The 27,959-nt window shown below is 37.5% G+C and overlaps 1 protein-coding gene across 3 annotated transcripts in view; it reads left to right on the top strand.

Moving 5' to 3' along the window:
• Window positions 1–27,959, top strand: part of poc1a (POC1 centriolar protein A) — a 71,583-nt gene that overhangs the window by 28,532 nt on the left and 15,092 nt on the right. For 2 of the 3 annotated variants that reach the window (XM_041816952.1, XM_041816934.1), the window contains exon 10: window positions 23,566–23,844. In XM_041816952.1, the coding sequence (XP_041672886.1) occupies window positions 23,566–23,844 (279 nt within the window). Of the gene's footprint in view, window positions 1–23,565; window positions 23,854–27,959 lie in introns of all 3 variants that reach the window. The other variant, XM_041816942.1, reaches the window with a different exon arrangement.

Here is a 27,959-nt window from a genome sequence, read left to right as displayed (position 1 = left end):
AATTTATAAGGTGACAAGATAAGCCAAAACTAACGCAGAAGAGCATGTTAGATTCTACTACCGTAATTACAAAAACAGTTAAGGCACTGTGTAAAATGTAAATGAAGACAGAACACAGTTATTTGCAAATCTCATTAAGCCGTATTTTATTCATAAAAGAACATAAACAACATAACAGATGTTGAAACTGAGGCATTTTACCATTTCATCAAAAATACTAGCTCATTTTGAATTGATGGCAGCAACACATCTCACAAAAGTAGGGACGGGACAACAAAAGGCTGGAATAGTAACAACAAGACTGGGTATCAAAGGAGCATTTTAGAGAGGCAAAGTCTCTTAGAGGAAAAGATGGGTTGAGATTCAACAATTTGCAAAAATCTACATCTAAAAATTGTGGAAAAATTTCGGAAAAATGTCCACGTCCCTACTTTTTTGAGATGTGTTGCTGCATTCAAATTTTAAATGCGCTAATACTTTTCATGAAATGGTACAATGTCTCATTTTCAAAATGTTGTTTGTGTTAAGTTGTGAATAAAATCTGAGTTTATGAAATTTGAAAATCAGTGCACTCTGTTTTTATTTACATTTTACACAGCGCTCCAACTTTTTTGGAATTGGGTTTGTAACATTTTCAATTATAAGAATCAGATTCGTAAATAGAACAAATGCATTTGTTGTCATGACCAAATAATCGGTGACAGACGTGACAGAGATTGACCTTTTGATTGTGGGTTCTGTGCTTGTAAATGAACATGTCAGCATTGTTGCTGTCACCATAACAGCAGCGATAGGCTTCATATCCATATCTTTGATTTAAATATAAAGTCATCAAAAATACATGGTAGAATGACTTACACAATGATCACATACTGCCATGCGTTTCATCTTTACTTTATCTACATCAGTATTCAGACTAATACAACAACTATTCAAATGATGTTCTCATAATACTTATCACATCATTACAATAACACATAAATACACACTGACTTCTTCACCTCTTTTAACCTTGATGTTTCTTTCATCCTCTTCAATGAAGGCTTCTCCATCAGTTGTTACACTATAAGTAACATTAGCAACTCCACCTGGAAGCACTCGCTTCCTAGATTTTTCTTTTCATGTATAATTTAGTCATTCATAATTTATTATTAATACAGGCCCTTTCATCTCTCATAAACTGCCGAGAGTCTCTCACACGTGTTGCCTTAGGAAGCAGAGAGGAGAAAGCTGCCACCAGCTCGCCTTAACGTGTTTCGTTTTCTTTTCTCTTGGAAACAATATTGTGAGGCTTTGTGAGTTTGAAAGGAGACTAAAAAGCAGAGACAAGGCTTGATGGAAGACAGGATAAGTGGATGTGATGTGCTGTTATTTATTGTCTTATGTTCGGGGAAGCAGATTGTATCTAACAGGATGCTTTTTTCAGAAAACAGCAGAGTTTTGAAACACTGCTGTCGCTTATATTTTAGAAAGCTAGATTTTTAAATGTATTAAAGAGATACTAACCATGTAAGAGAAAATATTCGTGACAAATATCTACTTCATAAAAAATTTTCTAACTTTCCAAGCAGAGCAACCCTTTGGCAATCTCCACAGCCATAGTTAGAGGCTTATCTGTTTATCTTTTACAACAGTATGATGTCAAAAGAGCTAAGAAAACAAAAAACCTTTCTTATAGGGTTGGAATAACAGCAGAAAAGACCTGCCTGTAGCTGTTTGCTATTAATACATAAAAATAGCAATATAATCAGAGAAATACAAGTAAAATTGAATATAAAGTTTTCAGTTAGTTTTCATTCTTTATGTCAGTTATAATTTATTCTGTGAGAGGATGTGAGAAGACGCTTTGAAGACATTTTCAGTGGGTTGAGTGGGTAAGGCTACACAAGGTGAATACAGACCAGCTCAATGATTAACGGATTAGTAGATGGTCAATGACCTAAGCTGGGGATTGTCATCCAATAACAACTGAAATTGATTAGAAACAGTTCCTCTCTTCTGCTTTAATTACAGGTGACAGGGGTTTGCTGAAATACATTTCTACAGTGTAGTTGGGCTTCATGGTGAAATTTTAAATTACTTAAAGATACTGGGGAGTTGAAATCTAAAAAGATCAAAAACAACAGGGTAGGAACAGATAAATGAACAGGCATTATTATACATGACCAACAGAAATGTATAAGTGACATTTAACATCCACTTAAATGTAAGAAGTGAGTATGATTTTTTTTTAATTTAGGAGTAAGCTGCATATATTTATAGCTTTCATGCCTCTAGACATGTGAATCTTTCAGTGTCTCATGATTCAATTTGATTCCAATTCTGGGGGGTCATTGTTTCTTATAACAAGGTGATTATTTCAGCATCTGCAACAGTCTGATGGGCACTAAGTAGCTCAGAATTAATATTTTACATTAAAAAGATAAAATGTATGCAAGATTTTAGTTTTTTTTGCCTGTTAGTAGTGTTTTTATAAGCTGATTACTATAAGGTAAATACAGAAATTAAAATAAAAGAAAACATTTATTTTTGCTTAAATTGCGAAATTATTAAATATGAATCAAATATGTGGGTTTAAGTGAGAAAAGCATTCAGAGAATCTTGTCAGTAAAAGGTGCAGAAGATCTGGTGTTATGGTTTAACTAATGGCCGCGTTTACTGGTGATTTTTCTGCTGAGCTCATTGGTTGTTCTAGTTTCAACATCATTAAAACACTGAGCATTTTCTGTTATGTATAAAATCTCTTCTGAAGGTTGCAATTTTGGAAAAACTTAACAAAGGAGGCTATTTAAGTTTTCGATACCTAATATTACTGAGACAAGCAGATGCATTTGACGTGTAGTCACCAGTTAACATGGTCACTCATTAAACCGTAACACCAGCCTTTGACAGGAAACAGGTGATGATAGACGCTCTTATTCTGTTCTATTATTTTGAATCCAGGTGAAAGTGTATGTATGATGCAGTTCCAGGCATACGAGCTGTTCCTGAAGTAGCTACATTACTTTAGTTTAGCACTCTTGGCAAAAATGTCAGGTGAAACTTCCTCTTACATGAGACACTAGAATCCACAGGGAGTCTTAAAACTTTTGTTTTAGGAAAACAGGCAAGCTGAGTAACTCACGGCTCCATAAACAGTGTAGGAAGTTCATCAGTGTGTCAGATGCTAAGAGCTAGCGTTGCTAATGCTAACAGCACAGCTTATGAGCCACACTCCTCCAGCAGCATCTGTGTACCAGTTAAGGTGGAGAGATGGTGCAGTGAGGAAAATGTCAGCACCAGGTTTGCTCAAACTGGCTGCTTTTGAAAATGCACTTAGGAAGCAATTAAGTACACTTAAAACTATTTATACTTGGAAATTAAGAATTGATCCAGAGTCATTGAAATTAATATTTTCAGTTCTAATGTGGATAGATTTTTTTTTTTTTTTTTAGCCTTTGAATATATTTCGCCTTCTCTACCAGCTGAGCTAAACCAACAACATTTTGGGGTTATTTTGATTATTTCAGCTTGAAATATCCAGTTTTTCCTACTTTTGAGTAGGGACGGAAATCATTAATTCTTTTGATACCCTTATCGATACTCCTTATTAATCCAAGTTCTTATCGATACCACTATCAATACTTCTATATTATTTGGTGGAAAGAGAAATGATGACAAATATTTACAACAGAGGTGGTCTTAACTGAGTAGTGCTAAGTTAAAAACATATGATTCAGTCTGTTACATCTATTTTATGTCCCTCAAATACAAACACATTCCTCATATTCACAACTGTTGAAGTTTGAAGTCAAAGACTGAATTTCCTTTTTTTTTATGTGACATTTAAACATATCATGACATATAGGACACAGTTGTCTTATTTACTGAAGTCACCTGAATGCATCATATTTAACTGTATTTCAGCTTATTAATGTTTTAATGTTTTAATTAACTTCACTTCTGCCAATACCACCACAGATTTCCATACTGTATTAATATTTCTAACTAATAGGACTTGCTACAAAGTTTGGGAGCAGCTGAAGCCAGTCTTATGAGTGTATGTTATTCCCAGTGCAGGTGGATATGATAGCATGCAACTGACAGGCATGCCGGCAGTTGAAGGTGCAACTTTCTGGATTGATTTGATACACAATGCTGCTGTGTTTTTGCTTATTTTCCCCTTGAAAGAACTGTTCTGTGGCCTGGCATAAAATGATGTTACGTCACAGAGCCTGTGAGACTCGATAGCAGAATCAATAAGCTAAAACATAATTGATTTCCGGGTATTTAAAAAATACAGAACCAGGTCACTTTGATCCCCATGCCTAATTTTGAGGCTTTAGGTACATAAACTGGGTTGTAAAGGGAAAGATCTATGGCCCTGTGGTTTGTGCTTAGATTGGGATTTAAGATTCTCTTTTTTTTTTCTTCTGCAGTTTTTCATTGACAAACATTTTTCAGAAATTGTTGCACAATTTTTCGAAGTACTTTTCTCACTGATTGGTGAACCTCTGCCCATCTCTACCTCTGAGAGATACTGCCTCTCTAAAATGCTCCTTTTATACCCAGTCTTGTTACTAACCAGTTGCAATTTAACCTAATTGGTTGCCTTTTAATGGCCCGCCCCTATTTTTGTGAGGTGTTACTGCCATCAAATTCAAATGAGCTAATATTTTTCATGACACTGCAAAAAGTCTCAGTTTCAACAGCTGACATGTAGTTTGTTATTTTGTGAATAGAATATGGGTTTATGAGATTTGCACATCATTAAATTCTATTGTTATTTACATTTTCATAGTGGCCCAACTTTTTTGTAATTAGGCTGTATGCAGTGTATTTATTAGAAATAACCCCCAGAAAGAGACTAAAGAACTAAAATCACTGTGTAGCTAAAGTGCTAGCTGCAGCATCACATGTGAGTGAGGATTTGAAACCATCTTTCTTTGTTATTTCAAACATCGAGTTTTATACACAGCTGTCTATGCCTTTATATAATCTGACCAGGAGTAAATATGTCTAATGAGACAGTAATGCTGTGTTTATTCATACAGAGGTAAAGGCCACCCATGGCCCCTGCCCTCTCACAATCAAATCCACAGGATTCCATAAGCAGCTAATTTGATATGCTGATCCTTTAACGTACTTGGATGTGAAGCTCCATGACAATTTGCCAGTGATGGGCGCTATACCAGGAACATGTGGGCCTATTTGTTAAACACAATAAGCCAGCTTTAGAACGAGGTCTCTGCAGCTAAACATTGAGAGTGTGTGAGTGCGGTTCAGTGAGTCTGTCTCTGAGCTCAACACAGCTGAGCAAATCTTTCTGTGTGTAGGAATAGATGCAGCCATGTGTGTTTTTGTTTGTGTGTGTGTGTGTGTGTGTGAGTGCCAACCATTGCTGACAGGCAGATCAGCTCTCTCTGATCACATCCGCTATAATCCCTACATACACCCCCCCCTCCCCTTCCTGTCTCTAGCTTCACATCTGGGTCTCTCTCCGCTCACGTGTGCAGACAGACGAGCCGCACACTCGCAGCAGGCTTCCCCTCATTGCTCAACACACACACAGACACACAGATCCCTGCACCGTTCGGCTCAGCTTTAGGATACGGATTGGAGAGTGAGGAGAGACTTTCTCCGTCTCCTTTGCCATTATTTAATTCATTTACGAGACTAAATAAGTGGTTTTGACTGTGTTTGGACAGAACGAACTTTACCGACTCTGTAATGAAAGGTACAGTGTTTCTGCTTGCGTGCAGGCATCTCCAAAGTGCAGGTAGCCACAGAAGGCAGGTGGGTTTGTTCAGACAGCAGGTGAACACGTTTGACAGCAGGAGGAAAGAGAGAGAGCATAAGGGGGGGATATGAAAAAGGGAGTGTTAAAGAAGACAAGATAGCAACAGAGTTAAAGAGAGCCTAATGGTCTAGTGGAGCGAGAGGAACAGAGAGAGTGAGAGGAAGGTAGGGAAAAACAGGGTGAGCACGTGAGGGAGCTAGACAACATGAGAACACTGGGGAACGAGAAAAAGATCAAGAAAAGAAGCGAAAGCATGAGGAGGAAATTTGAGCGACACTTGTTCATCAGACAGAAAGAAAGATTAAAGAGAGATCAGGAGAAAAGGGGAGAGAAAAATGCAGTCAGACATAGCAGAGAGGAGGAAAACGATGAAGAAAGAATGAGTGGGAAATGGAAAATGAGAGTGTGCAGTTGACTAAGTAGCATTAATAAAAGGCTTTAGCGAGAAACACCCTCCCTTACAGCTGAGTCCGGAGGCATAACTCAGAGCTGAGTCACATCAGAGGCTTCATTCATCAAAAGGCATCACTCGCTGTTTGTCACTGAATGTTTGCTCCACTGTAATTAACTGATTTGTCAGCTGTTGGTGAAAAGATTTGTCTTCATCTCATGTTTTTATTATGACACACACCCTCCAGGCTTACCTACATAATAAAAGAAAGATGTTTATACAATGTTTAATTTAACATTGTGATGAAGCCTCGAAAGAATGATGATGATGGATCGTCTTTGATGCAAAATCCTTTGCTCTATTATGCTTTTATTCTCATTATATAAAAAAATGTAGGTCAGAATGATTATCGCCAGCTTTACCATCTGTCCTCCCAGTAATGTAAAGGAAAAGACAAGCATTTATCATTGGCATGAGTTTAACTTGAACATAGACATTATCCTTAGATGCTAATTAACACTCTGAATGCCTGTTGAGTAGGTACAGCTGTTGTCATCATGCAGTCTACCCATGGGTTTACTGTGCTGTTACTTACAGAACTGTATATATTTCTTGTTATGGGAAAAGAGATAAAGTATGAAAATGTGAAGAGCTGCTATTGTGACAGAATGACGATGCCCTACCATTCTGCCTCTTTGCCTGAAACTTCGCAGGTGGGGTGTAACCAGGGGTGTAATGCCAGACTTAAAATGTGTGATTTTTAGATGATTCAGACACTGATTTTGAATTGCACACAGCTTTGCAATTTCAAAAGAGGTTCTGGTTGCAGAATGTACATCTCTGACAGCCACTATCATAGACAATTCATCTGAGACACCACATCATGCCATATTTTGATGGTACAATGTATTTATAAGTTGAGATTTTTTAAATTCAACTTAATTCACAGAGTCTTGCAGTAACTGTCATGACATAGCCGCATTCCAAAAATTACAGACTAATATACATTTTATTAATAAAACACAAGTATAAAGTCTAATCTGAGATTAAATTATGTATAAACACATTTTTGTAGTAGCTACATAAAAGGTGGCTTGCTTAAGCTTTGCTAGCTTGAGCTAAAGCTAACATAGCTACTCCAGCCACATAATTAATGCTACTACAGTATAACCAAGTTAGCTTTAGTAACCAAAGTTTTAGCAAACAGAGCTATAGCTAATTCAGCTATTCAGGTAACATATCTACATATCTTACAAAGCTACCTTTTGATCTTAGGTTTGGCTACATTTGCTAAATTAGCAACATAGCTCTGTTATCTATAGCTAAATAAGCTTCAGCAGTCTGAGCTTTAGCAAATGTAGCTAAAGCTAATTTAGTTTCACAGATAACATAGATGCATAGCTTGCATTGCTTGCATAGCTTATGAAGATGCTTTGTGAGCTTAGCTTTAGCTACATTCTCTACATAGCTCCTTTATCTACATAGCTACCCAAGCTAATGGACCTACGTAAGCTATGCTAACTGCGTTGGAATGTGTCTGTAGAGGACAAGCCCTCTCCCTGCAAACAGACTGTTTACTTGGATTTAGCAAATGTAGCTAAAGCTAATTTTGCTTAACAGATAACATAGATACATAGCTTGCATTGCTTACATAGCTTATGAAGATGCTTTGAAACTTTAGCTTAAGCTACATTTTCTACTTTGCTCCTTTATCTACATAGCTTCCCAAGCTAACTGAGTTACGTAAGCTATACTAACCACGTTGGAATGTGTCCATGGAGGATAAGCCTTTTCCCTGCAAGCAGACTCTTTACTTGGCTTTAGCAAATGAAGCTAAAGCTAATTTATCTTCACAGATGATGTAGATACATAGCTTGCATTGCTTACATAGCTTACGAAGATGCTTTGTAAGTTTAGCTTTAACTACATTCTGTACAAAGCTCCTTTATCTACATAGCTTCCCAAGCTAACATAGCTACATAAGCTACGCTAACTGCATTGGAATGTGTCCATGGAGGATGAGCCATTTCCGTTCAAGCAGACAGTTTACTCAGCTTAAGCAAATGTAGCTAAAGCTACTTCAGCTTCACAGATAACATAGATACATAGCTTGCATTGCTTACATAGCTTATGAAGATGCTTTGTGACCTTAGCTTTAGCAACATTCTCTACTTAGCTCCTTTATATATGTAGCTTCCCAAGCTAATGGAGCTACGTAAGCTATGCTAACTGCGTTGAAATGTGTCTATGGAGGACTGAGCTACGTAAGTTACACTAACTCCGTAGGAATGTGTCTATTTAGGACGAGCTTTTTCCCTGCAAGCAGACTGTTATCTCAGCTTTAGCAAATGAAGCTAAAGCTAATTTATCTTTGTAGATTACGTAGATACATAGCTTGCGTTGCTTACATAGCTTACGAAGATGCTTTGTAAGCTTAGCTTTAGCTGCATTCTCAGTGTAGCTCCTTATCTACGTAGCTAACAGAGCTGCATAAGCTACAGTAACTGCGTTGGAATGTGTCCGTGAAGGATGAGCCTTTTCCCTGTAAGCAGACTGTTTACTCGACTTTAGGTAAACGTTTCATAAATAGATTTCACAGGTCAGGTTTTTGACTTTTAACTTTTGGTATCCTAACCCTTACTTGAACCCATACACTAACACTAAATGTTTAATTCAGGTTTTTTTTTTTTAAGTTTAAGCGTGTATTTTGTAGGGGTGTAACGATTCATCGATCTGGATCAATATATCGATTTTTTTGAGCAATGATTCAGTCAAATCAATTGAAAGTATGAACATCGATATAAATCGCCATTTTAAACTTATGCTTTTAATTTGAAAGTCCCCCACGTGCTTGGTTATGACAGTTTCCGCCCATCCACAAGTCACAACACCGCTAGGCTTGGATAACAGGTAATGGCTGGCAGCCAAGAGAGTATCAGTATTGTTTTTTTTTTCCTTAATGTGAAAAGTTACAGATTGCGGTAAAAGGGTTCACAAAATCGTATGATATCGATCGCAGGCCTCTAAATTGAATCAAATCGAAATCTAATCTTGGCAGACTTTGTGATATCAGCAAATATCGAATCGTTGTTCTGAGAATCGATATTATGTTGTATTGTGATGAAACTGGTGATTTACACCCCTAGTATTTTGTATTTTCAACTTTGGGGAGTTTTTTCTCTTTTGTAAACTGTCTGACAGCATAGCATCATGACATCTGCAGGTGTGCCTGTTTTATGTGCCTTCCCTTTAATAAAAACATAAACAGGCAGGAAATAGACTTACCAGCAGACCTCCAGCTGACACAAATATTTGTTATTATTTAGCTACTGGATTTGTTTGCTGGCAATGCTGTTTATGTGTGTGTTAGAGTGGTTTTGTGCTGTTTGAGGCATGACAATGAGACAATAGATATGACCTTAACCTCTATCTGTGAGTCTTTCCAAAGGAAACTAAATGGACATTTGTCACAGTCCATCCCAATTTCACTCATATGGCTGTCCATTGGACCATACAGTCTGAGCACATAAATCCTGCATAATCATCGTGTGTCGTAAATGTTTGGTTGCGAGGTTTTCTACCACAATTTGTGCCTGTTAAATATTCTTCATCACAAATGCCAACTGGAAATGGTGCTCAAATAAGGGTCTGTCTTATTCACACCAGTTTTTTTTTTTTTTTTTTTTTCAGTGCCGTTGCTGAAACCCTTTAAGATTTTTGTAAAATCTTCTTTGGTCTCAGTTCAAACTATCCTCAAAAGACCTTCATAATAAGAGACAGTGTGACACATTTGGCCTTGTCAGTCACAGATGTTAATAATAACAGTAATGATGACTCTCTCTCAGACATGCCAGGTTGCCAGTTTGTATTATCAGAACTCTGGCATTGGTAAAAGTGCATAAGATGTATGCATGATTAGTGCTATTAATTCCAGCTGTGTTTGATCAGACAAACCTTCCACTGTAAGAAAGCTCTGTTATCCATAATCCAGCTGAATACATAGAACAAGTTGAAAAAACAGTATGACTCGTGCCGTCTGTGGAAAATCTTACTGTAACCTCTACAGTCATTTCCTTTGTTCACACATGAAACCCTGGGTGCAGTTGAAGTCATACAGGGTCAGATACACAACAGCAACCCTGTGGTCGTAATGGTTTCAGTGTTGAAGGAGAATATATAGACTATGTTGGTACTGGATTTTCATACTCATCCCTACACAGGGTTTCCTCCAGGACTTTTTGAAACAATGGGAGAGAGCTTTGCCTAACACCCCCCTCCCGGAAATTTTCACATAACATACAGTAACATTACATTATTAAGTTCTGTTAAATTAAATAACTTGGACATGCCATAGAATAAACACAAAAAAAATCAAGAAAAGAAAATGATATTTTTAATGCTTTTACTTTGCCCCCCTTCTTTCAAACATACTAAAACACTTTAAGATCATACCAGTGAAAACAGCCTGGGGATATGATTTTAATTAAGGACTCCTATAGTGGGGTTCTGCTTTTATTACGTCCTCTTGCAATTATTTCATCCCAGAGGAGCCACAGGTAAGCCTCAGCCTATGAAAGTTATTCATATTATGATCACTTATAAACATTTATCACTCACGTATTCAACAAGCTAACGTTAGTTTGTTTGTGCTTGTTGTCAGACTGACCCGCTCCTGACAGGAGCCTGACAGTCTGTCGCTGTAGTTTTTATCCAGTCTCGTATCGTAACAGAAACAAAACTAAAGTTCCGCCAGAGTTTTTACGACAACAAGCTGTTTTAGGATCGCTAGCGTCTCATCTCCATCATGAGACACGGTTAATGATAAATATATCTACACAGGTTTACCGCTAATCATCGGATCATAATCAGGGAAGTACTAAACTAAATGAAAGTAAAGTTTATCAGCCGTCTGTGTGTGACGACAGACAGGAAGTTCAGACTCGGGTGTTCGTTTTTCAAAATTAAGTCACAGAGCAGTGTCACATTAATGATTACAATTTCAAACTCTTACTATGGTTCGTAAATGTGCGCAAATATAGACTATATGTTTATATGGATCCATTCATGCAATATAATTTACATTTTTAAAATGTGAAGAAAAAAAGATAATTATTCTGAAGGCATGGTGGCTTTTATTTTGGCGTGATGGTGCGCTACGATCAATTACATGTAGCAGAAACCCTGCTACATATAAAGTTATCCACCTTATTACAGAGGCCGCTACCGTAAATCTGAATATGGGCGAAACTTCTGGTGCTAAAGTGGAAGTACATTAAATACATCTATTTTAATACAGTGGCTAACGATAGATGCTAACAAAAAACGCCAGTTGTTTCGATAGGAATTCCCCTTGAATTTGTAAATATTTAAATATTTTTGTTATCACACTGTTTGTATTGTAAGCTGTAAATAAATAAATAAGGTGGATACCACATTATTTTGGGGGGGGGGGGGGGGGGGGTCTACTGTAGCTATGAAGGTCGGTGGAACTTGTGCAGTAACAATAATAGCAAAAACGCGATTCTTCCAAGGGCTTACTAAAGTGATCTAGCGTCAACAATGGTTGTTCTGAAATAAATAAATATTTGCTGCAATAAATACTGCTTCATTTTTGTTAAATCAATATAAGCTTAAAGTTTTAAATAATATTTTCTGTAATGCTCAGTACCTGTTGCTTCGTTCATGGCACCAATAACGTGACAAATTTAAATATTTGGATTGTTTGGTTTTATGATTATAATTCCCACATTTTAAGAGGTATTAGTTTGTGAATTTAGCATTTCAGCAACCCCACAAACTAGGCATTTATCTGAAGGTGGTGTCCAAACTCCTTTAACAAAACCTGAACGTCTCTTTCTCTACTAAAATGAAGCTGATAAAGTTAGCTAAATATGATAGGTTATCTGAGGTTATGTCGTCATGTTGCACTCTCTAGTAGAGGGCAGAGGAATAATGTTATCCCGTTTGAGGTGAAGCAGTCGAAGTTTACATATTTTGGTATCCAAAATGCTCTAATAATCACTTCCAGCGTCCTGTTTCTATGCAAAGTCCCATTTAGATAGAACGGAATGGAAGTTGCGCCCATATTTCACGCAAAGAATCATGGGGACTAGGAATAAGGTGGATAATTTTTTAAAAATTCCACTTGTTGTCACATTTACCACTGGAAGTGCTCAGATAAATGGTATAAAAAAACAAGAGAGGCTTGCTGATTTGTTTAAAAAAGTAAATTAAAATGTAATGCGATGTTAAGATGTTTCTTTTAAGTATGGTGTAACAGCTAATGAACCGTTAGTTTAATATGCAGTATATTTGAGGGGCTTTTCTTTATACCTGGACTGTGGAAAAGAGAGAACCAGTGGAGTTGTGGACAGAACAATCTCTGACGTGCTCTCCCCTTTGTGTTCCCATCAAAATACCCTTTGAGTATGTCATACTTGCCAGGGCGTTCGATAAGCACTCAGTGCACCTTCTCCACTTTCTTGTGTTTCAAAGGGGAGAATACGTCAAAGAGCTTACTCTCTCCACATCTTGACCAGTTCCTACTATAGCATATAGGAGGCTATAGCATACACACTAGTTAAAAAAGCAATTTGTCTCTCCACAGTTCCAGCAGTTTCTCCTCCTTTTCAGTTTTCTATTCAGAAGTTGTCATATATCTCCACCGGGTACATGATGGGATAAAATCTCCAAAGGAAATGTAGTTGTAGAGTTAAAGTCTTCATAAAGGTCAGTCGGACTCTTCCATTGTTCCAGTTGAAGCATATATACTGAAAAATATGGCTGTATTCAGATCATGAAGATCTTTTTCTACATTCGTCATACAACCACCTTGCAATATAGCATCTAGGACAGCTGTTAGCTTAAAGAAATGCAATACCAAAACAATCCTTTAGCTGAAGGCTAAGCTAGATATATGAATTAACCTTGCTTTCACAAAAAATACTTCTTTCACTGCTCAAATGTAGATGTTCTTAATTGACAGATAAAATAACTAACCTCTATACCAGTGGTTCTCAACTGGTCCGGCCTCAGGATCCACCAGTCTGTCTTATGACAAATTGTGGCCCAAGTTTCCAAAACATTTTCAACAATGCATGTTTAGTTAATTGAATATGTTGCCGTTCGGAGCATAATTGTACCAAAACACCTGATATTAAAAAGAACAGGGAAAAAACTAACAAATTTGATACCATTTTTTCCCATCATTGTGTGTCAATTTTTGCCAATTTTCAAGAAACCTTGTGAAATTATTTCATTATCATGGGAAACATAGCCATTTATTGCAAGAAGAGGAGATAAATTAGTTGAAATATTGATCAAACATTTAAATTTACCCAATATCACAGTAAAACAGGGTAAAATTAAAGGTATCTATGCATATCCAATAACGACCCCAGGACTTTTGCCACAATTTTTTTTTCAGACACCTAGTTGCGACCCACTGAAAACTGCTCCGTGACCCACTTTTGGGTCCCGACTCACCAGTTGAGATCCACTGCTCTATACTGTGCATCCAGTTAACAACTTTGATTAAAAAGAGAAAAATATTCAATACAGTTTACATCTTCCATCACTTAGACCAAGCTGCAATAGAGCTCAAGAGTGCCAGTTCATGACTATAAAATATTCAGTAAGGCTCAAAAACAGCATTTTAAAATGAAGAAAAAGGCAAAGGTATATGACTGTGTGTACATATTACTTTAAAAAGCTGAAGGAACTGCATGTCCCACAATCCACTGCGATTTATTTTGTTTGTTGTTCAGGACAGTTGTTCAAGCTTTGACACTATTGGTACCTTTTTTCAACATTCCTTCTCTTATTGTAGGGTTTACATTTTAAATGATAATGTCTTAATATATGGTAGTTTGAGTATTTATCGCTTCATAGTAGGTGGCATGAATGGACGTCTTCATCTTTTCCTCTTCATCTTCTCCTTAAACAGAGGTAAATATCTTACAAACTTTTCACTTCACTCTCAGGTAGCTCGTTGTAAGTCTTGCATGGATATTTTAAATAATATGGCTAATAATCAAGTCAGCTCTGGGGAAAATGAATGGGATCTTCACTTTTGGAACCACACTGTTGAGCTCTATAACCACACAATTATCATTTGACACTGAACACTTAGACTAGGCGTTCACACTGCAGGTAAAAATGGCCCAAATCTGATCTTTGTGCTCATATGTGACTCAAATCTGATTTTTTTTCTGATGGTGTAAACAGCACAAGCCACATTGAATCTGACATGTTAGTATCTGAGTCAGGCCACTTTCATATGTGTCTCTAAATCAGATACATATCCTATCTTTTGGAATTTGACTGCGGTCTAAGTTTGATGAGTCTAAGATTGATATTAAGAACAAGCTTCTAAACCAGAAAGAGTACATATTATTTATAAATGTACCTGTCTCTGTATGTACACTTCTCACCTGCCTTCAGATTTATGTCTGCTCTGTTTTTACATCATTCCAGGTGTTGAACCTACCTGTGTGAGATGAATGGTTTTCGTGCGGGTTGCAGGGTAAATTGATGGCTCTCTGTGTCACATTAAGAGTTAAATTTAGGCCTCAGGAAATTTCCACTGTTGGTTTTTCCACTCCAGGTGATTCGTTAGGAGGCTGGTTACTGTGTGTGCTGTACATGTGTGTACACTGATGCTGATCAGGGTTTTCCCTTCGCCCCATGTAAGGTTACGGCAGTACGACACGTAGAGTTTCCAGACAATATTGTGTTTTAGCATCAGCATTACTATGTACACATGTCACATAGCAGAGGAGGGTATGTAATAAGGTCAATAAAGCCCACAATGAACACTGTACAAACATTTTATTGCTTGGTTGCGTATGACAGCTAAAAATGTTTGCTTTTTTGGACAAACTCAGAGAAAACAAATACCGTTATTCTTCAGCATTTTTTCTTTATGAAGTTAATTTTTTTTTCACCAATCTTTTCTGACTGTCAAAGAGACACAAGGCTTTCTGCATGTCTGCAAACACATCCACAGCTGCTGTATGAGCATGTGTGTGTTTATGTAGGTAGCTGGGCCTGCTGTGTGTTTAAGCAGCTGTTTTAATACAAAGCTATAAGTCGTACATTCAACAAGAGTTAATCCAGTCTTGGTGGAGCTTGTAGGCTCAGCAGAACTGCTCCATTGTCTCCTCTGAGTCCTCTCGCTCTGTCTCTCTCGCTCTATCTCTCTTTCCTCATTTCTCTGTACAAGCATGAATACTGAATCACAGCAGGAAATAAATGCATTAGTGAAATAAAGATACAAAGATTAAATCTTATTTATTCATCAGATTTACAAGTTCATGATGATTTAAAGCTTCTTTGAAATGATATGTTGGGCACAAACAATTACACTGTAATAAATTCAATTATGCTGCTATGCAGCAAATGATGATTTTTATGTCTCTGGCATCTTTCAATTATTTCCTTATTTCCCTCGATTTGGATTAATGAACGATTATTTCATCCCCAACCTCTGACTCTGTTTGTTCTGTAAATATTTGTGTAATTTTATAACAAATAATTGAAAGGATCATGCAAAAATAAACAATTTGTGGTTATTTATTGAAACAGTTGAATTCAAAACACACATAAGCTGAAGTAACTTTTTTTTGTTTGTTTATAAGCCAAAATTTCCAAGAAAAGCAACTAAACAACTTGTGGTTCTTGCTAACAAAACAAATTATTTTTATATTGTTGTATAAAAAGTAGAAAGTAACTTTGCTGCTCTGGCTGCACAGTTGGCTCCATGTTTTAGTTTTAGTGGACTGGATGGGATGTTGTCACATGACTAGTACTTCTTCTCTTGTAATTCCAGCAGGCTACGTGCCCTGCGACACCTGGCTTCCTCTCATGTGACTAAACAGCCAGTAGTTTGTTTCTAAGGTGATGGTGCATTAGTAGAATGAGAATTACAAGGGGAAAAAATTAAAATAATAATTGACATGGCAGGTTTTCAACAGTTAGAGGCTCTATATGTCGGTTTCAATTATTTTTCGATTAATTACCCAGCTCTACTAGACAAAAACTGTGGCAACCAAGTCATTTATGGCATCGCTTCCTGGCTGAATTTTATCTAAGTTACTGATCAGTCCACTGGATGAATTTTTTTTCATTTTCATTCAATTGTTACATCATCTTTTTATTCTGTATATTAGTTGCGCCCATATGATGTACCAAGAAGTATGGAAAATTCCAAATAAGATTGGTAATTCAGACTCACAAAGATAATTTCCTGAATTTCTGGGAGAACACGAGCAGCCATGTTTTTCACCCTGGCTGTTTCCTGCCAACCCTCAGAGTACCCTATATCTGATGCATAAGATGCACTTTAATACTCACTTTTTCATCTAAAATCGCTGGTGTGATTGACATGCACCATCATTACAGCAAGTACAGCTTCCATCATCCTTGTGCTTTTGACAATCAGCCCTATTCACTGTGCTTTTCAGCTTTTCTCTCTATTAGGTCATCATCCTGCATTTAAAGATAAACGCAAGAAAAATGGCGGTACATTGTGAAGTAAAAACACCTTGTTGAGTGCAGATTTGATAATAATAACTCCTGAATTAAAGACACCATATGGTGAAAATACCTCACTAGAAGGGCTATGAAGCTGCACAAAAAAATGGCATGCTGCTGAACTCAACAGGAATCATCATTAAGACAGTTATATCTCTTTTTTTCCCAGGTAGACCTCACAATGCAATGCATCCCATAATTTGCTTTGCAAATTGTGCCCTTGACTTTACTTTAACAGATGTCTTTGGGGGCTTTTAAATGAATTAAAAGTTGATACATCAATTTAGCCAAAATTAGGGATTTTTAAAAGGTGCTTTAAAAAGTCTTCATACAAGAAGATGAGGTCTTAAATTTTGTTTGTTTGTTTTTTATAAAGAGGTTACAGTGAGCATTGACTTATGGAAATGAAATATTGAAATCCTCTACGAAACTGAACTATGGCTTATCAACTGCAACAGTAAAGTGATCAGTGACACATTTATGCTTTAAATCAGAAAATACAAAGTAAGGCGACTTGTAAGCATCCTGAAGCTTTAGTATTTTCTTAAAACCTAAATGTTAGCTGTTCTACTATTTAGCTTAACTGTAGGATAAAACTTGTGAATAAGTACTTCTAGATTGTGGTTTTGCAACTTTTAGGCCACCTAAGTAAAAGTTAAGACCTTACTGTCAGATTCCTCATGGTATCCAATTTTTTTTCATCGTCAAAACTCAAAATGCTTCAACAATGCCTACTTTGCATACATTAAGACGTACTACCCGCATTTTCTTGTCTCTGTTGTCACATTTTTGTCTTACTGTTGGCACTGAACTTAAACTCAACTGTTGTTAATGTAACAGGTTCAAACATGGAGCTGCAATAGAGTCTTAAAATGTATAAAGAGGGTCTTGAAAAAGATCTTAAAAATCTGACATTTCAATTCAGATTTTCCACTGGGAGGGACAAGCCTGAGCAAGCAACTTTGTCCGAGCAGATTCAGAAATGCATGCGTGAAACTAGGAAGCACGATATTACTGCCGTGATATCAGTAGCAGCAGATAGTAGCTTAAACATGAAACATTGCTATCAGCAGGTTTGAAAATTTCTGCCAATATTTGACATGATGATTTATCAGCTGTATGCAGTATAAATCTCCACCTTTAATCTTAGCAAAGAAAGGGTGTGGGACCCTGTCTGCTCTGATGTTGTTGAAATGAGATGTCCATATTTTTTAAACATGATTAGAAACATGATATATGATGGTATTGGAGCCAACCAAAAGGATAATGGAAAAAATAGAATATGCTAATTTTTTAGGCAAAAAAGTAAAACTTTTGGAGGAATTTTTTTTTTTTTTTTTTTTTTTTTTTTTTGAGAATACAAAGTCACATTTTTCAAAACAACAAACTCAAACTCTAAGTCTAAAAAGGTTGTATATTTGTTTTTTAAAAAAAATCTGGATTCAAAGGTCTTCAGTTTTGACTTAAAAAAAACCAAAATGTAAAGTTTTACAATTTACAACAGTGTAAAGCCCAAAATTCAAAAGAAACCAAACAGAAAACAGTGGTTAAGCTATACATTTACAATAGAGATGCATGATATTATCGGTCTGGCATCGGTATCGGCAGATATTAGCTTAAAAAGGCAAATATCTGTTTTGGCAGAGATATCAAAATTTCTGCCATTATTTTGCCTGTGTATTTCAACATATACCTACCTACACTATATTGCCAAAAGTATTTGCTCACCTTCCTTGACTCGTATATGAACCTAAGTGACACCCCAAACTTAATCCCTAGGGTTTAATATGATGTTGGTCCATCCTTTGCAGCTATAACAGCTTCAACTCTTCTAGGAAGGCTTTCCACGAGGTTTGGGAGTGTGTTTATGGGAATTTTTGACCATTCTTCCAGAAATGCACTTGTGAGGTCACACACTGATGTTGGACGAGAAGGCCTGGCTCTCAGTTTCTGCTCTAATTCATCCCAAAGGTGTTCTCTCAGGTTGAGGTCAGGACTCTGTGCAGGCCAGTCAAGTTCAATCCACACCAAACTCTCTCATCCATGTCTTTATGGACCTTGCTTTTTGCACTGGTGCACAGTCATGTTGGAACAGGAAGGGGCCATCCCCAAACTGTGCCCACAGTTGGGTGCATGGGATTGTCCAAAATCTCTTGGTATGCTGAAGCATTCAGAGTTCCTTTCACTGGAACTAAGGGGCCAAGCCCAGCTCCTGAAAAACAACCCCACACCATAATCCCCCCTCCGCCAAACTTAACACTTGGCACAATGCAGTCAGACAAGTACCGTTCTCCTGGCAACCGCCAAACCCAGACTCATTCATCAGATTGCCAGATGGAGAAGCATGATTCATCACTCCAGAGAATGCGTCTCCACTGCTGTAGAGTCCAGTGGTGGTGTGCTTTACACCACTGCATCCGACGCTTTGCATTGCACTTGCTGATGTATGGCTTGGACTCAGCTGCTCGGCCATGGAAACCCATTCCATGATGCTCTCTGTGCACTGTTCTTGAGCTAATCTGAAGGCCACATGAAGTTTGGAGGTCTGTAGCCATTGACTCTGCAGAAAGTTGGTGACCACTATGTGCCTCAGCATCTGCTGACCCCTCCGTCATTATACGTGGTCTACCACTTTGTGGCTGAGTTGCTGTCATTCCCAATCGCTTCCACTTTGTTATAATACCACTGACAGTTTGCTGTGGATATTTAGGAGCAAGAAAATTTCACAACTGGACTTGTTGCACAGGTGGCATCCTATCACAGTACCATGCTGGAATTCACTGAGCTCTGAGAGCGACCCATTCTTTCACGAATGTTTGTAGAAGCAGTCTGCATGCCTAGGTGCTTGATTTTATACATCTGTGGCCATGGAAGTGATTGGAACACCTGATTTTAAATATTTGGATGGGTGAGTGAATACGTTTGGCAATAAAGTGTATATACATTTTGTCCATATACACTAAAAAAATAGTGGAGTTTAAGGCTGAACCAACAGACCTATGTCAGTTGAGGTCTTTTTCTTTATTTATCCTCATTCTTTAAACTTCAAAGTGGTTTTTAAGGACTATAATTTTGTTTCTTTGGTCATCCTCAAACCTTAAAGTGTGTCCAAAAGGACTTAAATTTTTTGTCCAAAAAGCACAATTCAGTATTGGTATCGGTATCAGCCAACATAAATCTGTAAATATCAGCATATCGGAAAGCTGGCAAAAATCCAATATCATGCCTCCCTAATTTACAACTTTTAAAGTAAAAAATATCTATTTTTTTCTCATAAATTATCAACTTTTTAAAACTTGAGAATTTCAAGTTTTTCTTGAAAAATAACAGATCCTCCACTTGACTTAGCCTCTATTCGCACAGGAAACCCTTGGTGTTCTTATTACAGTAGAAGGTGTGCATGTATCAGTACCAGTATTGGCTGTAATGGGTTTATGTCTGAGATCAGCAAAAATATTCTAAATCCAAAAACATATTTTTCGGAAAACATTGATGATGGTTGGAAAACATCTCTGTTCTTACAATATCCTGTTTGAAGCACACATAAACCTTTTTAATATAGCCTGTAATTTTCCATAAAGAGTTTTAATCCTTAGTATCCAATAGATGGGCTGTGGTGTGGTGATGAGTAAAACCTTTGTTGTCTCTATTTTGTGATGGAGAAGAGATGTTGTCATGGAACAGGTGTAAACACACCCTCCATATTTGAAGACAAGACAGAGGCCGTCGGAAACATACACAAAAATGAAGTAACGTGTAGACGTCTGCATGCAGTTTTTAGTCACATAGACATGGTGGGGGAGAGATGTGGTCACTGACCTACATGTGTTTATGTCTCACTGAATTAATCACTACACAGGCAGACTGACTGGCGACATGTAGTGAGAAAGAGTCAGCAGTTTTTTCCTTCTAACTCTTTAGAAACTTTGAACTTAAACAGCCTCTTTTATTGAGACAGAATTCATTCAAGCAAACTGAACACTGAGTGATCATACTGCAAGAAAACTGAAGACTTGTAGTAGAGCTGAAACACATTTAGGGGGTCAAATAGAGACATTTTCATTTCCATAATTTTTATTATGAAATTGCATGGGAAGCATTCTTGGACCTTTTGCATTTCAGAAATGTTAATTTATATGTCCCTGGATATATATAAATATTTTTCCCCTTTTCAAGCATTTTTACTATATTTCTTTCTTTCTTTCTTTAATTTTATTTATTTATTTATTATTTTGTTATTATTTTATTACTTGCTCCCTGCCTTAATCTTTTAAGATTGTATCTATTGTTGTCAATTTCTGTATTTCCCGTCTTTTCTTGAAGAAGCACTTTGGGTTAATGCTTTTATAGAGGTGCATATATAAAATGCATTTATAAACAAGGTTAAGCTGAGATTTAATATTTAGAATATCATTCCAGCTACTCAGGTACAATCTTATTGGGATAGTCAAATGAAAAAGGATTAGATTTTTTTTTCTATGAAATATGGTTAAATATTGAACAATAAAAAACAGGGGAAAGTTGTGTCATGACATTGTGCTCTAAGGTGGTAATAGCAGCCAAATTCTGAAAACAACATATGATGTAGTATTGTTTGTGGCACTTGTATTCATTTTCCCAGGGTATGTGTCTTTAGCTGATGCCATTACACTGGCTGAATCATGTTATTTGCTCAGTTCATCAGTCTGTTGCAATATTTTGTCAAGTCTGATTTCTGCTTATGTCACATCTACATTCCTGTTTTCAAAGAGAGACACACTATCAGTACCAGAATATTTTCCTGATTTCATCATCTTTGTATGGCTCTGCTCTTCAGCTGCTGACATTCAACTAAAGAAGCCAAAAGTAAACAGTGCCACCTGTTCACTGGAAAGAAATCTAGCATTATTAGGATTTATGAGGATATTCAACTAAGACTACTGACAAGATTTTGTCAAAACTGGGACCAAGCAGAAGAATTAACTGGTGACTGCAACAGAAAGACCGATTTTTAATGTGGGTGTCAACTAGTTTTTCTCTGTTTTCGCTTCCCTCCACTCCATGCTGAAAATCAGAACAATACCAGTAAGGCAACGTTCCATGGTGATGGACAAGAGAGAATCGAATCCCCATACCCAACAAAACCTGGTTACAGTGAAGTGCCTGATGTGAGACAACTATGGAGTGAGCGTAGGAGGAAACTGCAAGATGAACATCATTGTTGTCAGAAAAACATTTGAGTCACAAATATTTGTGGTGCCGGCCACACACTCGGTTCACAAAGAGAGCTTAACAGAGGTTTGTGCACAACATGAATGTCATACCAAAGATCAAAAACACGAGTGGTGTATGTATTTTATGAGCTGAGTAAGTCTAAGACAGTCTTATATTATGACTGTTGTCACTAAATGGTACAAATACTTTTACGATGCTTCAGCTTGTGATTCATGAATGATGTAATTCAACCCTGCATGAAAAAGACCACAGCAAGATATTTATTCTTAGGATGAAATATTTACTAGAAACAAATTTAGAGGAGGGGGGGGTTTGGTTAAAGGATGACTCCAGTTGTAGTTTCATTGTCCCAGCAATTTTACTCACTCTGAAATGTGCTCTAGAAAGATAGTAGGAGGCTTTAACACTGTTGTACTGACACATGATTCTCCAAATCTCACACTTAATAGTCATACTTAATTTCAAAGCACCTTAAATCATTTTAGATTTATTTTTCTTTTTTGGAAACCTCCTTAGTATGTCATGATGTCCCCAGGGGACCTGAGCCCCACTTTAGTAACCACTGTTGTAGATCTCCAGAAAATCCTCTTTTACTGACAACAACTGTATTCTCTTGAGAGCATGAGAATAAGATTTAAATAGGGATGCAGGATGTTGGATTTTTGCCTATATCCAATAAGCTGATGTTTACACAGTAATTTTAGCCGATACTGATATTGATATTTAAATGTAGTACAGGCCTATAATTTCAGTTTTTAAAACCCACTATTAAAAGTTTGAGGGTGAACAAATGATCAAGTTCCAATCTTTAAGAACAATTCGTAATGATGAATAAAGAAAAAGATTTCAGCTGCTATAGCTCTGTTGGTCCAGCCTAAAACTCCACTAATTCATTTTTTCATACAGCACTAGACCGTGGTTTATATACCAGAGCAATTTGAAATCTGGACTTTACGTTACTTGTTGAAAAAAGAAGAGACTGGATTGAAGTTGATGTAGTAGTAAATACATGTATTCTAATTCTCTGATGATAAAATTGCCAAAAATCCTGTTTATCATTCTTTATGAATACAGAGTTTTTAACTCAACTGTGACATAAACTTAGCACAAAAAGTAAGGAAATTTATGTTTGGTAGATTATTTCTTTGTTGTTACAATGCTTCTTGGTAATAAATCTTATACTGTTGGAAAGCCTGTTTATTACCCTTTTAAATGGTGCCACATTTGTAAGGAACATGCATTTGTGGGATGAGCAGCAGAGCTGAGTATGTGGGTTGCACCCATGAAAAATTTGCTGAACTTGCACTTTTTGTGCAAAGTTTAGTTAAATCAGTGAACATTTAATCATAAAAACGTTCCGAAATCCGACAAAACATATATTTTTAAATATTTGTTCGAACACATAAATGATTTTAAAAGCGCTATTAATGTCAAACAAGAAAAGTCAGGGGCAGACAGCACCATCTGCTGGTTAAAATATAGAGTCACAGTATATTTTTTTGCCACATCAATATAAATTGCTTTCATTTATATCCATATTTGTTTATATAGTAAGGTATCAGAACATTCCAAGTGTTGAACGCTTCTCAGGTCTTTTGTATGAAGTCCATCGGATAACATGTGGTTTCTCCCTCTTTTCTGTTTCCAGGCTTCTGAACCACAAGAACATTTAAACGGACAGGACTCACACTCCGCCGCCCACGCTCTGAGCAGCAGTCGCGGCGCGGTCCACAGCAGAGCGACTCATTCACACACCCACGGACACCCCAGCTCCACCTCCTCCTCTACCCAGCACGCACAGAGCAAGGCCTCACATCAGCACCCACAGCAGGTTCAAGCACAGTCCCAGGCCTCCGACGGAGGAGTCCCCGCTGGTCTAGCCAGCACCCTGGAACACATCATAGGTCAACTGGATATTCTCACCCAGGTAAGCAGAGTATGTGTTAATCTTTCATGACAAGCAGCATGCATTGTGCTCTCACTGAGCCTCCCACTCACACTGTTCAGAACAAATGCTTCCTTTACTCTCTACCTGCTCACCAGAGAGGATTTCAGCAAAAATATTCAGAGAAAACAACCTCTTCAGTTCTGTTTTCCTCCGCAGCAGACGGTAGAACTGACTCCCCATATGACTGTGTGTCTGTGGTAGATTCATTCCTAGTATTCATAATATCATTTCAGTATTTAATTGGCAATCATTCTGCACAGGAAACACCTGGGACTCCTTCCACACAGAACCTATGTTGTATTACATTTTTTAAATGTAATTATAATACTTTACACAATAGAAATGGAGCTCTCCTCCATGAGCACAGGTTATTACTGGAGAAAACAAATCTACTTACTGTAGCTCTATGCCCTTATTTTATAGGGACACTGATCCTGGCCTTGATGCACATGTTTATACAAATGTATCAGATTTACAGCTCAGTGTTAACCATTTCACTAGATTGCAAACACATTGACACATTCATTTCTCTATTTATGATATTAATTCTAGTGTCTAAGAATAGAGACTGCAATCAGGTGCTTGCTTTTAAGATATCATTGATATCTGTTAAGTTTAGCATAATGAGTTAACACAGTGGTGATAACCCACTGTTAAAAGCCTTTGCATTTACAGCATCCATATGCTTTAACCAACAATGTTAGGACAGACAGAGAGATCAAGCCGAAGCAGTAAACTGTTTTCTCAGATCCCTGCTAAGTGGAGAATAAGCAAACAAATAAATCAGCAAACAAAGAAAGAGAAGCTGATGTAAGATAATGGCAAATCAGAAACAGATGCAAATCCAAAGAACAAATAGCAAACATGAAATTCAGTTGAAAACTAACAGTTCAAGTAGGGAGGCTGTCTGGATCCCTTCACAGTGAGTTAAATACAAACTTGCTGTTACCTATTTTTTATAGATTCTGTCAAAAATAGAAAACTGACATTTTCAAGGTGGTTACTTTAAGTTGCAAGGGTGTTTTTGCCACATCATTAAAGACTTACTACTGTGTGACTTCCAGAAATGATTTTCAGACAAAAAAAAAATCTCTCTATTAACACAAGGAGGGGAAGGGGTTCCCATGGGTTAAAAAAATATTAGTTTTCAAGTGACACATGAACAAGCTGAAGAAAAATGTCCTGCCTTGTGATCACAGAGCTGAAAACCACAAACCCAGAAGGAGTTTGTTTTTACTCCTTTTCTTCCTAAAAAGTAATTACAACACACTTTATTTACACGGAGTATAATTGATGTTTGCATATCAACGCCAAAGCTGCCATGTTGGTAAGATTAACCTGTGGCTGTTCTTTAATTGTGCCTAACTTCCTAGAAATTACTTCCAATAAACATTTAATTCTGTCAGTCCGACTTTTTCTAAAACTTTGTGATGTAGCACCTAATATCATTAAAAACAGTTAGCATGAATCCAAATTTTTTAAATAGGTACTTCTACCTAAAACCACCATACAGGTAAATTTTACCCAATAACAAAGCTCTGTTTTATCTCACAGAGGTCATAGGTCAACCTTCAAAATGTATACCACAGGTTAAAAAAAGATAGCTTATTGTGAAATGTCAAGAGGTTTTCTCAAAGCTTTGAGTGACGGAGACTCTTATGTTGGGAAGTTTCATGACAGCTTTCATTCCTAAGACGATTTCAGATGTGAAAGTTCATCATGCAACAGTTATCTGGCGCTCTCTCTCTGTGGTTAAAGAGCTGTTTGTCTGTGGCTAAAAGATGCTCTTGATCAGTGCTAATTATGGCAATCAGTGTATTTAGGTTATGTTAAGGACCAGGGTCGGTGCTGTTTTTTGTCCAGTTAACGTCCTTTTTAAGACAAAATCAGTGTAGTTCAGTGTTGTCAGTATCCTTAGTGCTTTAATGCCTTGGCATCAATGTTTTTTTTCCTTTGTTTTTTGTTTTTTGTTTTTTTTTGTTGCTGCAAAGTTCAACCTGTGAACATCGCTGCCTTGTCAATGTCACTTCCTCGCTCACAGAGCAATCAAAATTAAGTAGGGATGGAACTTTTGATATCTACTTTGTCAGCAACAATGGCAGTGAGAGAAACTCATCCGACGAGTCTCTTTGAGGGTATAATCTGCAGGTCTAAAGCTGCTGCTAAGGCCAGGACTGAAGATTTTTTTACAGTCAATGTTTCATCGTGAATATAAAATCGAACATCCATTAAAGTAATGGTAAAAAAAATTTTTAATGTCAATAACAGAAACATTTTTACCAGGTCCGACCAGGAAACATTTGGAAATTAGTATCGGCCAATCAGATTGGAATCAGTGCATCTCTGTTATGAGTACTACAAGAGCATGAAAATTGTTAAAAAGAAAAAAAAACATTTTCCAAAGATTTAGCCTCTTAATTTGGCTCTCAAACAGCACAAGATTGATCATGTATTTAACTTGAAATGTTTTATTTTTGTCCTGGGGGAGCATGCCCCTGGACCCCCCCAGACAGTCCCCCCACTATCAGGTCTGGTCAGGTTTAGGAGCATACGCCAGTTCGGCACTTTGCCATGCCAACCTTGGTCCTGTACTGCTCTGGCCTCTGGATGGCCATCATCCAGGCCGGCGCCAGTCCCATGCCCATCTCTCCAGGTATCTTCCTGACCCTTCCAGCTGACCCTTCCACGACGCACACGGCTACCCCCAGCATCTGGGCCAGCCCACAGGGTCTTGGGCGCCCGGTGTGCGGTTAGCTGGATCAGGCCTGTGCAAGTGCGCTAGGTGCCCATAAAAGTGTAGCTTCCATTCCCTTGCCGGGCAGATGATCCTTCCCATCCTCGCTCTCCTGGGCACGTCAGCATTAGACACACAGTCTTACCACTGATACCCAAAGATGTGCTGAAGAGAAGTTGTCACAGACTAGCCTGTACCTCTAGCCATCAGTCAATGTCCAGGCCTTACAAGAAGACCGGGAGGACCATGGACTGAGAGACATCTTCTTTCATCCGCATGCTCAGATACCAGGAATGCCACTGTCTGGCTCATCGAACCTGTCGCCCCGTGAGTCCAAGTCAGTAGTTGACCTCAGAATCATGATACCCCACCTATTCTCCTAATCCTGTGGGAACACTGTAACAGTAACAGTTTATTTCCAGTTTTTCTCCAAATGTACACCTATGGCATAACATAAGTGAGGCAGCCCTGTGCTGTACAAAGCGAATGGAGCTGCAAGTATTTGCAGTAATGATGTCTCAGCACTTTATACTGGTATACGATTTGATGACTGTTAAGATGAAAAAGTAGGTATAAAAAGTTTGGCTTATATGCCAGATTTTACAGTAATTTCTGAATGTTTTCCCTAGATCTTGACAGTCTCCTTGATTGACATACCAGTGCTGGTTTTCCCATAACTACCCAAACTTCTTGTAATTTATCTGTCATCTTAAATTCAATGGGGAAAAACACAGATTGGGCTCTCCACTCAGTGTGAGTCCTCTCATTGTTGATAAAGGCCCAGATGCAGTTTGAAGCCAGACCACTGAAGAAGACCAAAAATAGCTCCCTGAACAAATCAGAAACCGGTTAAAATACTTTCATCCTTGACTTATCAGTAAGTGTCATTTTTGATTTGTTTTTAACTCGTCTGTGTGAGTGATGGACACAGAGACCTCTGAAAAAACTTTGTTAAACATAGAAAAACACTTGAGGCTGTGCTTTTAGTGCGCTGAATATTAAAGAACAAGGAAAACTGCAGTGACAGCTTCAGCTTTTAACTGATAGGCCTGTCTAGAAATAAAATGAAATGACTGCAGCTGTTGAATTAGTATTTGTATTAATCACTGTGGGTCAGTGTGGTGTGTCTCACTCTGCTAATTTTGTAACTTCTTCAGTTCTCTCTCCTTTCATAGTTAGGATTTCTAACAGAAAATGTATTGAAGACATTAAATAGATAAATCCTTTACTTCATAGAAAGGACTGCCATGAGGCATTTTTTAGCTGCAGATTCTGGAAAGTATTAAGTTCATGGAATTCCCTGTGTATATTTTTCTGTAGTTTTTAGACTGTGACATAATGCCTGAAGTCTCCTTTAAAA

The sequence above is a fragment of the Cheilinus undulatus genome, linkage group 3 (genome assembly GCF_018320785.1).
Source record: "Cheilinus undulatus linkage group 3, ASM1832078v1, whole genome shotgun sequence".
Lineage (NCBI taxonomy): Eukaryota > Metazoa > Chordata > Actinopteri > Labriformes > Labridae > Cheilinus > Cheilinus undulatus.
Note: the sequence above shows the minus strand (reverse complement) of the source record. Positions and strands in the feature narration are given on the sequence as shown.